Source organism: Neofelis nebulosa, chromosome 2 (assembly GCF_028018385.1).
Source record: "Neofelis nebulosa isolate mNeoNeb1 chromosome 2, mNeoNeb1.pri, whole genome shotgun sequence".
In the NCBI taxonomy this organism is placed as follows: domain Eukaryota; kingdom Metazoa; phylum Chordata; class Mammalia; order Carnivora; family Felidae; genus Neofelis; species Neofelis nebulosa.
Window position 1 is genome coordinate 27,112,008 of NC_080783.1, and position 12,415 is coordinate 27,124,422.

Below are 12,415 nucleotides of genomic sequence, written 5' to 3' on the forward strand. Positions count from 1 at the left end.
AAAACTGATACACAGTGTTTCCATTTTTGTCATTAAACCTATCAATATGTAGGAAAAAATAAAGATTTTATATCAAAATGGTAACTATAGTTTTCTTTAGATAAGGAGAGTATAATATATTTTTACTTATATTTGCTCATCTACATTGTTTAATTTTCTCATATTCTTATTTTGTAATAACAATAATGAAAATGTATTATAACGTACACTTTAGTGTGGATTATAGTGATTTATCTTGATTCCATGAAAAGTAAACTGAGCTTCCCTATTTTTGCCAGATCATTGTGCTGTTTGTTTTTATCTTACTAAAAGAGAGACAGCCTAAATCCCAGCTCTGCCCTCACCAAGTACTATCAGATGTCATTCTAGAAGATACTGAGACATGCCCAATGCCATGGAGAATCATTCTGGGCAAATGAACGATTTAAAAAAAAAAAAAAAAAGTAAGTAAGTAAGTAAATAAATAAATAAATAAAATGACATTTAAGAGTAAACATCTGAAGTCTAACTTACAACTAAAGTTATTAAAACATTGCCACCAATACCAAAGAAGCTTCAAGTGAAGAACAAGGGAAAAACCATTTTACTCACAGAGACTTTGTCCTTTGCCTGTTTAAATACACTGGAAGCCTGAGTTGTTTCACCACCTGTTGCTGTCGAAAAAAGAAGATACAAACAACCCCGAACTTAGTGGCTAAAAACCACACAATGCATTTTTTTTAATCTCTTTTGGATATTCAGTTGTGTCAACAGACTAACGCAAGCAAAATTTTGCTTATTTTGAGATTCAAATTCAGTAACTGAAGAAATCTGAATACCAACATTATAGCATGTGGCTCCCACTACAATGTGTGCTAATTAATACAACCCAGTGTTTACCAAAGCACAGGTAAGCACACCAAATAACTTCCTATTGGTTACCAAGGTACCTTTAAATCTTATTACTACATAAGCATAGATCCTTTAGAACGGAAGTCACAGAACACCATCCAAATACTGTCAAATTTAAGAAAAGGGGGAGTGATCGGTTTCTAGGGTTGGCATGATGTAAAAGAGCGTTCATGGAGATTCCCAAGCCCTCTTTTTATGGCCAGTGGCATACCTACAGATATTTCTACATTTTATATTCAAACTGTCATGGTCAGCCAACCCCTTTTCCGCTGTACCCCTTCATTTCACAACATGAGTGACACATTTGTTTGACATGAAACGCACCACATGAGAAGAAAAACAGCTTGTCAAGGAAAGAAAACATGAGAGGAATTTCAAATTCAGTAATATAGAACATGTTCTACACATGCACTTCCTGTATGAAATTATTACCACATCTGTTACTGTTGTTTCTCTTGCTGCTGTTTAATACCTCTGGTTCCAATTTTAAACTCTACTATCTCCAGCACATTTTCTGTTGATGACTTACCTGACTTGACTCAAATATCTCTCATGATTGAAAACAACCCTTTGTGTTTTGGAAAAACGATCCCGATTTAAAAACTGTGCTTAGAAAATGAAAGGCACAAGCTTGTGTAGTTATTTCTTCCTTAATCTTCTTTCATAAGGGAAAACGTCAGGGCAGAAAAATCTAAAGCTTATAAGCACTCAAATGAGTTTCAAAAAGGTTTCTTATGTCACATGCAGCTCTCACACACAAAAAAACAACTGTCTACAAGATGCTATATGCTATTTAGGACTGGCTAGTAAGATTCAGATTCTGGAATGATTTTTTTTTTTTAAAGAAGCAGTGCAAATGATGCTACCCTAATGTATCTGTAGCATTTCTTAAATTTCTGCGACATAGAGCTTGCTTCAAGCCAATGACATCTAGTGTTTGGTATATGCTTTCTGCTTTATTATCTTAATATCTGAACAGACTAAGATTCTAATTAGTCCAAACATCTAAAATTTCCCTAATGAATGAGTTAAAAAGGTGTTTACTCTCAATGTGGTAAATCGAATACCAATGACATGTAGACACTTCACCAAACCATTTGACATTTCCTCTAAAATTTCATAATCCTGATACACTCTTTCATCCTTTCACGTATGATATCTGATTTTGATGCCCAAACCAAGAAAGTCTGTCAAGCATTTGTCTAATCAGAAGAAAAATTCCGAGTTTAATGCAAATGAATTAAGATGTGATGTAAGAGTTAGAAATAGCATGTTAATGTCTAATTTAGAAAAGCTCCTCATTCTGAACTTCTATCATCAAGGTTTCTTTATAATTCTGAGCCTTCCACTTTCAAATACTGCCTGAAAGACTGCTTCTTGAAGGAAAGCTCATGAGATGATTACCATATGAGGAACACAAATATAAAAAAGTTGTAATTTTATTGACTATCATAAAACCATCAGTTACCTTGATTTTCTTTTTCTTACAAAGGTTAATGCTGCTCTTAACCTTTAAAGCCATCCAAAGGTTTATATAAAGGCACTTCCAATATACACTGTAAAGGTAAATATTCCTTTCTGATTTAGCAATCTGATATCTCTTATTTTCTTAATCTTATTCTCTAGACTGCAAGTGTGCTAGTTAATAAATGCTAAAATAAAATGTATTATAAATTAAGATTATCCAAGGGTAATCACACACTTAAAGTAAATACTTGGTACTGAAATTTAGGAATAGAGTTTGCATTATAGATATTTGTATGCACTTTTATTTGTGATTTGTAATACATTTTGCTCCCTCATTTCACTACTTTTTCAAGGGAAGTTAAAAACAAGTGTATTTGGAGAAGACAGAAAAATGAGGTAGTGAAATATAAATGCACCTAAGTTCTAAGAGATTCAGGGGGAAGGAGTTTTAGCTGGGAATTCTGAATACTAAATTATATCAGAAAATTAGCAGTTTGCATCCAACACATTTAAGAAAATCCCAATGACAAAAAGTCAGTGAAGAGATGGAGTACAGTGAATTGAAAGCCTTGCTAATTTTGGATACGAAAAATAAAATCTGATGGGATGACCAGACCATTTCCTTTCCTTTTCTTTTTCTTTCATCTGAAGCAAAGTAATTTTGAAATCACAATTTTACCCCAGATTTGCTTTTCATTTCCAATCTTGAAATTACTGTATATTCTTGGTAAATTCATCAACATCAGTAACAGATTTGGCAGTAACCATGTAGAAAATAGAACAAATATAGTATGGGTTTAAGCATGAGAGAGAGAAATAAGCAAAATAATGAGAATGCATACCACAGTCCTATTCATCGTCATCCTCTAACCAAACACACAGAATGAAAATAGGAATCCCCAGAACGTGACACTAGAGCACAATGCCAAGATAAAATCACTGCTAAGTCTGAGCATAACAAAGAAACAGATGGTCATGACCTCTTCTGCAGGGAGGAGAAAAAAAAAAGAATAATGATACAAGACACTTAATAGCAAAACTGTTCATGACTGCTAAGATTCTTGGAAGAAAAACAAAATGAAGAAGCTGCTACGGTAATGAGATAAAAAAAATACACATCTATGTTTGCCAGCCACATTGCACAATTGAACAGTCACCTGTCGTTTTCCGCTTAACACAGGAGAGATGAGTTGGTCTAGTATATTTGATAGCAGGTTTTAAAATGAATTTCCTGGAGGGAGAGTGGGCCTGAACTTCTGTTTTTTTAGCAAGTTCAGCCTTCTTATAAACTGCTATGAATAAAAAAAAAACACACACAAAAAGCATACCATCAGGAGAAAATAAACACTTGGAGCAAAACCGAACGAAATTTCATAAATAATTAGTTACCACTGTAAGGAAGTTTCTTTTACAAAAGAGTAATAACAAATTCAAAAACATTTTGAAAGAAGGGATTGTTAAATGAACCTTTTTTCCTTCTCACTTCATCTCTGGAGACTGTGCTAGGTTCCTTTTTAGCTATTTTTCTTTCAGGAGTGGAAATTCTGCCTCTCCCGGTTTTAAAAGGCTTTTCTTTTCTATGTTTCTCAAGAGATGGTCTCCGAGCTTCCTTTTCAGCTTTCTCCTCTTTAGGAATAGTTTCTAACTGTTCTGTCATGATGCTCCTATCATCATCTGTGGATCAAAGCAAATCATGACAACAACAACAACAACAATGAAAACATTAGTAACAAATGTACAAAATCCTTCATATATTTAACAAAATGCAAAATCGAGATAAAGGGACATTTTAAAAAATGTTTAAAATCGAAAAAATCCATTAGGTTATGGGATTTTATTTGGAAGTAGAAAATTAAAAAAAAAAATGCACACCTTGAGTGTCCACCCAGAGGCTGTCAGCATCCATGATGGAATCATCAATGGTGGTTTCGTCTTTGTAATCGTCATAGGTTTCCGTCTTATATTCTGAGAGGGCAACCTCTTCTCTCTCAGGGGAAGCTGGAGCCTCCGGGGAGCCATCCTTGGGTTCTGCCTGGGCTTCGGCTGCCTCTTCTACTTCGAGCTCTTCTTCGGCGTGGGGGGACGGTCTCCTCTCCACCTCAGGCTGCTCTAGGGCTGCAAAACGCACACTGTGGGAACCTGACTCCCCTTCTTCAGTTGTGGTTTGCACTACAGTGATAAAATCATCCTCGATGGTTACCACGGACTCGATCACTCCTTTGTGCTCACCGGGGCAGGTCTCCACAAATTCCTCCCGGACACCTGCGATTCCCAGGTCGGTAATCTGAAGGGTGTCTGAGCGGAAGAGCAGTTTATCATATTCTCCCCGGGCTTCTATCTCTTCTTCCTCACTCTGAGCCTCTGCTGGTTCAGCCCCGATGGCTTTAGGTAATGGCTCAGTGACATCGGAGGGAGTGACAGATATATCTGGGGCCTCTTTGCTTTCTTCTTTTGGCTGCTGAATAAATTCCATCTGGACATCAGCTCTCTCATCTGGGGCTAAATCAGCCTCTGAAACAGCAGGTGCACAAGGTATTTCCACTGACAATTTGATGGCAATCTCATCTTGAATTAGAGAGGATTCTGGGGATGTTTCCTTCTTGCCCTCATCAGCTTTTAAAGACTCCATGGTGAGGCTCTCATGCTCACCACTGGACTCGTAGGACTCTTCTTTGTCCACAGCCTCCTGGTGCACCAAGTCAGGCTTGGCCACTTTCTCCTTGATTTCTGTCTCACTGGTTTTAGTGCCTTCTTTCATGTGGCCAGGATCAACACTCAGAAACATATCTCCCTCCTGAGGTACTGCAGATGAGGGGGTGAGATCTTGTGTAGCTTCGAGTTGGAGTTCTGTTGCTTTTCCAGCATCTGTGGTCAGTCCTGCAGCCATCTGCCCAAAGTCACTGATTTTAACATCTAATTGACCCTGGTCAGCTTTCTGTGCAATGACATCCAGTTCTGGCTCAGCTTTTTTGGACGGTTCCACCTCAGCTATCTCTGGGACTGAACTAAGACCGGTCTCAGCTTTCTCAGCCGCAGGAGGTGATGTGTCTTTTGATACGGTCAGTTCTTTGGTCGAAGGGTGCTCGTAGGTTACTCCTAATCCAAATGTTTCGACTTTATCACTGGCCTCTTCCGTTGCCTTGGCATGTTCTTTTGCAGCAGCATGTTCTTCGCTCTTTTCTAGTACAGTATCCAGCTTATCATTAGCTTTCCTCTCCTGATCAAACTCCCTACCCAGTACTGATTTGTCACCAGGGATATGTGGGGACACTTCTTTCTCAGCACCAAACTCATCTTTGACTCTGCCGGCAGCTGCCAATTTTACTTCAATCAACGAAAGGTCTGTGGCTAGATCTCTTCGCATTTTATCATCAGTGCCTTCATAAAAGGAACCACTCTCCCCTGACAGATTCTCACTGTCTTGAACAGGTGATGGCAGTGGGACAGTGTATTTATTGAACACACAGTAACCCAGGTCTTCCAGCTGACTGTCTGTTTTAACAACGACATGGTTTTCATCAGTGACAGGGGGCAAGCCGGCGCTACTCTCCTCAACCACAGTCTCTGATGGGACTGATTTCCTCCTGGCAACCTCAGCATCTGCACTCACAGAGGCTAATCTTGACCTTGTGCCTGCCAGGTCTAGCATTTCAGGCAGGTCGGGGGCCATGACAGTGCCATTTTTGTAATAATCTTTGGCTAGGAAAGGTGACTCACACGATGTCTCAACTTGAGCGTTTTCCTCTCCGGTAGCTTTTTCTCCCTCTACCTGTTCTTCTTCCTCTTTGCTTTCTACTGGGAAACATGGGGCTTTCTCAAGTGCAGGGGTTGTGGCTGGAAGGTAATCATCCCCTTCGTCCATACTTCCGCTAGTGTTCGTTAGAATATCAGAAGCCAGAGGAGAAAGATCATGTCCCCGACCAAAGTTAAATCCAAGGGCTATGGAATCCAGGCAAGACATGGGCAAATTGATTGACATGCTTCTTTGTTCTATTGCAGACCTTCCACCAAGTCCTAAACTCCTGCTTAATGTCAAGTCGTCCTTATTCTTACTGTGGAGATCCCTTTTCTCCCCATACACTTTTGGATCAATAGTAAACATTCTTTCTTGAGGAGAACTGGGTTCTTCAGGCACCTCAGATGGATAACTCTGGGCAAGAGTGCTATACCCTGCTTCTTGTGCTGGAGCACTGGGCTGGGGTTCTTTACCTGCCTGGAGTCCCTTGTCACCGTTTTTATATGCAGGAGATACGGTATCAAAAGGCTCTTGGGCACTTTCTCTTGTGTCACTTAGTTCATAGTAATCACTGCCTGGCTGGATGCTTTTTGTCACTTCTTCTTTCAAGGCAGATGTTTCAAAATACTTGGACATTCCTGACTTATCTTCATAAAATGGCATGTCAAGCTCAGCTGACGTTTCAGCCCCAACCCCTTCAACCTTATGATCTTTATCAGCAACTTTTTCTTGAAAAAGGTCCTGGGTTGCACTCTGTTCACTTACTGCAGCTGGTTCAGTCATGACTTTCTCCAGTGTCTTGGAGGTCATGGCTGAATCTGTAACTGTTTGCTCCAAATTTACAGGGAATGAGTCCTGTTTTAGTGTATCTGTGGTAGTGTCTTGGCCTTTCTGTTCTTTCGAGAGGATGTGCTCCACGGAGGGCTGAATTATGCCTGTTTCTTCATCTGTCAGTTTGGCGGGCTCACTCTCTTTTGGCATGGCTTCTTTGTCAGAGATGGTCGTTTTTTCTTCAAGCTTTAGCTGAGACTCCTTTTCAGCAAGTGTAGCTTCCTGTCCACTGAGGGTTGAGATCTCTGTTTTCTGCACACTCTCTTGCTTTATCGCCACTTTTTCTTCTCCTAATACTTTCTCTGGGACATATTCTTCCACAGTTGGAATGTGGGCATCTTTGGGTAAGGTGATTGCTTCTGAGGCTGGTGCTTCTGCCATTTTGTCGGGTTTATCCTTATGAGGCTCTTCAGCTTTAGAACTATCTTTGGCAGTCACTGGGCCACTGGTTTCTTCCAGAGATTTCTTGTCATCTGGCTGCAATAGGGCAGGGGCAAAGGGTGATGCTTCTGCAACTATTTCATTCTTTATGACATCTAAAGGAAGAGTGAAGCTTCCAGCCTGAAAGGGACTTGGCATGGGAGAATCAAATTGTTTCCCTTCCCATTTGGGGATATCCTCAAACACATCCTTTCCCTTCATGGGTGTTAGGGGGCCAGGTGATATGGGAGCAGCTAAACCCCACTCATCTTTTTTTGCTTCTACTGGCATTTCGATGAACCAGTCCTTTTGCTCTTTTGGAGCTGGGGGCTCTGCAGAGAGGTCAATACCAGGCACCACCAGGCTGGGTTCTGTCTTCTGTTTCATGTCTTCCAGCCCGGCACCAAGAGCGTGCCCAAACAGAGCAGTGGGTGCTTTTTCTTCTTCTGTGCCTTGCGTGTCCTTTTTATCAGGGGAAGTTTTAGTCGTCTCAGGCTGAGAAGCTAAGGCAGCATGTTTAAGGTCTTCACCAGGCTTACTTTGTTCCTCTGACTCCTTTTCCTTCTTGTCCAATGGCTCAGCTGGGGAGGGAGTCAATTCCTGCTGATCATGGAACTCCATCTTCGAGGCTGGAAGTAAACCTGAAGTAATTGGGTCGATTTTTAAACAAATAATAGGCAAGTGCTTTCAGGCAGTAAGCTTAAAATTATATTTTGAAATGACAAATGAATGGTAGGGTAAACAAAACAAAACAAAACAAAATGAAACTATGGAACATGCAAGCATGCTACCCATTTAAAAATCAATATGAAAATGTCAGGACTGAGATATATTTGTACTGCTAAAATGGACTCCTGTTGAGAATCTATGCATATAGGAATTGTAGTTAAGTGTGTAGTTTGAATACTCCTTTCTCCTTTATTTGATCTTTCCTAAATAGTATGTCATGTATATTGTAGTGGAAAAAAATTTCATGTGCCTTCTACAGACAAAAATCATAAATTAAAGAATATTGAATAAGTCAGTAACATTACGGTATAAAAGTACATTAAGGTCTAAATATGAAAAAGGATGAATGTCTACTGAACTTTTCATTTTTGTTCTCATTTAAAAATGAACTGGCAGGCCATGGGCAGAGTGCCAATTAATTCATAATAAGTATCAATAGTTTCAATTACCTTGATTTACACATGCCAGGACCAATTTTTTGAACACTGAAAGGTTACTGACATAATTTTTTAGAGATCATCTGAGATTAAATTTCAGGAATATAAATAAATATTTATGATATTTATCTATAAGTATATTTTATATAAATATTTATAATGTAAATAAATATTTGCTATTAACTTTATATGATATGACCTAAAAGTCGACAAATCAATTTGTACCACAAATTCAAAATTCTTAATTCCTAATCATTTTAGTTAACCTACATGACAGATATAAGAAAATCTAAATTATATTGTTAATACTGGGATGTCATGTGAATACACATTTCAAAAAGAGTCAGTTATTATAATATCTTTCTCTCCCTGGTCATGACCTCATTCTCTGGAACATGACTAATGATGAGACACACTAAGTAGTATTGGCTTTAAAGATGCTTCCCAGAAATTAAACAACTCTTTTTTCAATTTCGGTTTGTTCACTAACCCGAAAGGTTTTAGAGTCTCACTTTTGTCACAGGTATTTCACTGTGACCTTTAGGGCTAAATGTTATTATCTGGAAAAGATTTGGGGCAAATAAGAAAATTCAGTCATCTCTCAAAGAGCAAGTGTATGGATCATCATTACCTTATATACTTGTGTGTCCTGTTGTAACAATAGAAAAGAAATACTTTATGAACTTCTAATAAAGGTTAGATGAATGAAAACTCAAGAGATATGGTGATGGTCAAAGAGGTTGGCTGCCATGGAGAGGAAATGATATGAGAAGCATCAGCAGGAGCTTTTAAGGAAACCAAACCAGTATTCATCGAAGCATAAAAAATATAGCACACTGCGGTTGCAAACAAAAACAATTCTACCATTTAAGCCTCTATGTGCCAAAATCCAACTCTACGATTTGAAAGAAAAGCATATGAATCGCTGTCTCAAAAATAAAAATAAAAATATACATGTATTAGCAATGTGACTGGCAAACACTTGAGATGAGGGGGCGGACAAAAAGCTCACACAGCATCGTCAGCCTGGCCGCAAAGCGTATCGTATCATGGCAAAGTAAAACCAAGAATCAGCTGCAGCGGTGGAAAACCTAGCTGCCACACAGCACCTGTGCAAGCCACACTCTGCCCGTTAAACCTGAAACAGTGGTCTTGGGACCATGAGAAGACCAAGCAATGGAATAGCATTGGAAAGGCATCAGGTTGGTAAGCTGCCGGAGAGATCATTTGCAACAAAACACATGCAAATCCTAGGAAAGACACACCTTCCCCAGCAGAGGAAGGGATTTTTACTTCTGGAGACACCTCCGAGACCTCTTTTACACTTTTCTCCTGTGGGGCCCCTGCTGGGGCACTCTCTTCAGGAACTATTTGGGCCTCCGCACTAGACTCCACTTGGCCCTCACTGAGGCCCTTGGGGTGGTCTGAGGCCTTGGCAGCCCCGCACTCTTTCCCAGGAAGAGTGGCAGGTTTCTCTTCCTCAGCCATTGTTCCCTCTAGCGTTTCTTCTTCTTAGGGATGAAAAAGATGTTGACATCATGACCACAGAACAATACACAAAATGGCAGAAATATCATTCAAGGAACACTTTCAGCTCCATTATGTTGACCTCACCAGAACCTCTTTTCCCATTTGGATGAGCAAACTAATATTCTAATGCAACGTGCATTATGTATTAGTTGGGAGATTATTATATATAATCTGCTAATAATGATGCCTTTTACACTCTTGATAAAAGACTGTTTTTTTAAAAACTTGAGAGCTGAAAGGGTTTTATTGCTCTATTACCCTTGGTGGAAATGGCAGGAAGTGGCACACGTATAGAAAGCTCACTGGAAATAAGAGATGATGCTGCTGGACGATGGATGATCATGAAAAGATAGATGCATAGATGTACTGAAAAATACCTTTACATTTGTTAGACACCTGCTGTTTTCTCCAATGCAGTAAGCCCCTACATATGAATTTCTTATTACTTTACTTAAACCATGCAAACTTCAGTAAAGAATCTTTGGGAAGTAAAAAAACACCTGGTCTCAAAATGATAGCCACCAACTACCTTAACAGCTTTATCATGGAATCCATCAAAACTATTTTATTTAGTATTTAAAAGCAGAAGTATTTACTATTTAAAGCTTCAGACTGTACTTTAATATAATTTGTTTAATATTTTTAAGGCAAATGACTTCCTGATTCAATTTATTTTACCTTCCTTGCATCATGTGGTGTCAGAGAATGTAAAACATTTCAAGGGGTAAGCAAAATATTGTGAAAAACAAGTTCCAGGTAAAATGTAATCTTCCCACTTAGAAAAGTCTACCTCTGGGACACAACGGTTACCCTATTGCTGAAACCCTTAAAATACCAATAATGTAGTTCATGTATATTTCTCTTTGATCCTGAATAAGAAAATGTGCATATTACCTATAAAGTCTTATTTCTGCAATTCAAAACAAAACCACCAAGATAACTGAATGGCAACTAAACTGCAAAAATATCCTCCCAAAAGATGTATACCACATGGAAAAATGTTAACAATTAAAATGTAGAAAGCACACTTATGAAGGCCATGAGTTGTTGTGTTTATTTGCTTCTCATTTGCACTTCAAATACCAATAAAATAAATCCCATTTTATTCCTTAAGAAATTAGAGGGAGATATATAAGCTGTTTTATAGTCTTCCATATGAAAGATTCTTATGAAATTCTCATGAAACAATTATACGTTATTTAAATGGCCCAGTGAGAAAGACTACAGATGGAAGGGAAAGGAATTTTCTTTTCTTTTCTTTTTTTTTTGAGAAATATTAAAATTCTTGGGTGGGGCAGGGGAGAGAAATACTTCATCTATTTCCTCCCATTTAGCACCCAGCCACTTTCATTTTTATCACTTAATTATGTAAGTAACATTTTAAAATTTCAGACTCCAAATTATTATTAAGGCCATTTTTACAATGCATAGAATTAGAGATTTTGATTACAGATGATGAGACTTTTAAAGTCACCTTGTTGTATAAAGTCTAATCAATTTAATCGACATGTTTTCCAAATCTACATAACCTCTTAGCTTTCCCTTTCCTTATTTCCTATAAATCATGTTTATTTCCACTGCACTTGTTCTTTATTCAAAATTTCACATATTTCTCTTAACTGTGGTAAGTTCACGCTATTGGAAGAACTTAGTATGGGTTAGATTTCTCTGTCAGAGTGTCTGAGCCATTGGGGCTCTTTGTTTTCCAAAGCACCCTTGAAGAAGTTTATTATCATGAATGTAGCTGGTAAGCTATGAATTTATTCCCTGTTGCCTTGGAACTATCGGCCCTTACATTAAATGCTGTCTCATATGAAAATAAACTCTTCATGCAAACAAGTCATTTCTCCCTATTTGAGAATAACCTCTTCACCTATGCAAAAAATGTTTTTAGCTCTAATTTTGTTTTCCTTTACAAAACTACCTAATTAGAATGAGATAAATTGCAGCCCACCGCCCACCTTTTTTACCCTCATCACAGCCAGGTATACACTAGGGTCTTCTAGCTTTATGAGGATGGGATGATGACAAAGGCTGTGGATCAGTTCCTTCACTTTAGCCCAGGTCTGCTGATGTTAGCCAATATTCAGTCACCTGGGGGAGCCTCTCTACTTTCTGTAGAGGATTAAGTGTTTTGGAGAAATACATTCATTTTGTAACATTAATTCTGTTCCAAACAGATTCACAATCTTTCCCTTCTAAAGAGCTGTTGTATTAACATGGCACTAAAAAGAAGGCTAATTCTATTTAAGTCTGGTCCTAGTAATATTATGTATCCAAAGAGGAAAAATTATATACAGGATCCTCTTCTTCAGTTTGAGTAAGAGGATATATTCTTCCCCCACTGATTTATTTACGGGGAGCAGAAAGGAGT

At 38.4% G+C, this 12,415-nt stretch overlaps 1 protein-coding gene across 43 annotated transcripts in view; it reads right to left on the reverse strand.

Moving 5' to 3' along the window:
* The window catches only part of MAP2 (microtubule associated protein 2), a 284,391-nt gene that overhangs the window by 31,673 nt on the left and 240,303 nt on the right, over positions 1–12,415 (reverse strand). For 18 of the 43 annotated variants that reach the window (XM_058706697.1, XM_058706637.1, XM_058706717.1 and 15 more), the window contains 5 exons: positions 9,777–10,022; positions 4,231–7,986; positions 3,826–4,032; positions 3,516–3,650; positions 592–653 (listed from right to left, as the gene is read on the reverse strand). In XM_058706697.1, the coding sequence (XP_058562680.1) occupies positions 592–653; positions 3,516–3,650; positions 3,826–4,032; positions 4,231–7,986; positions 9,777–10,022 (4,406 nt within the window). The remainder of the gene's footprint in view (positions 1–591; positions 654–3,515; positions 3,651–3,825; positions 4,033–4,230; positions 7,987–9,776; positions 10,023–12,415) is intronic. The other 25 variants (XM_058706825.1, XM_058706820.1, XM_058706925.1 and 22 more) reach the window with 9 other exon arrangements.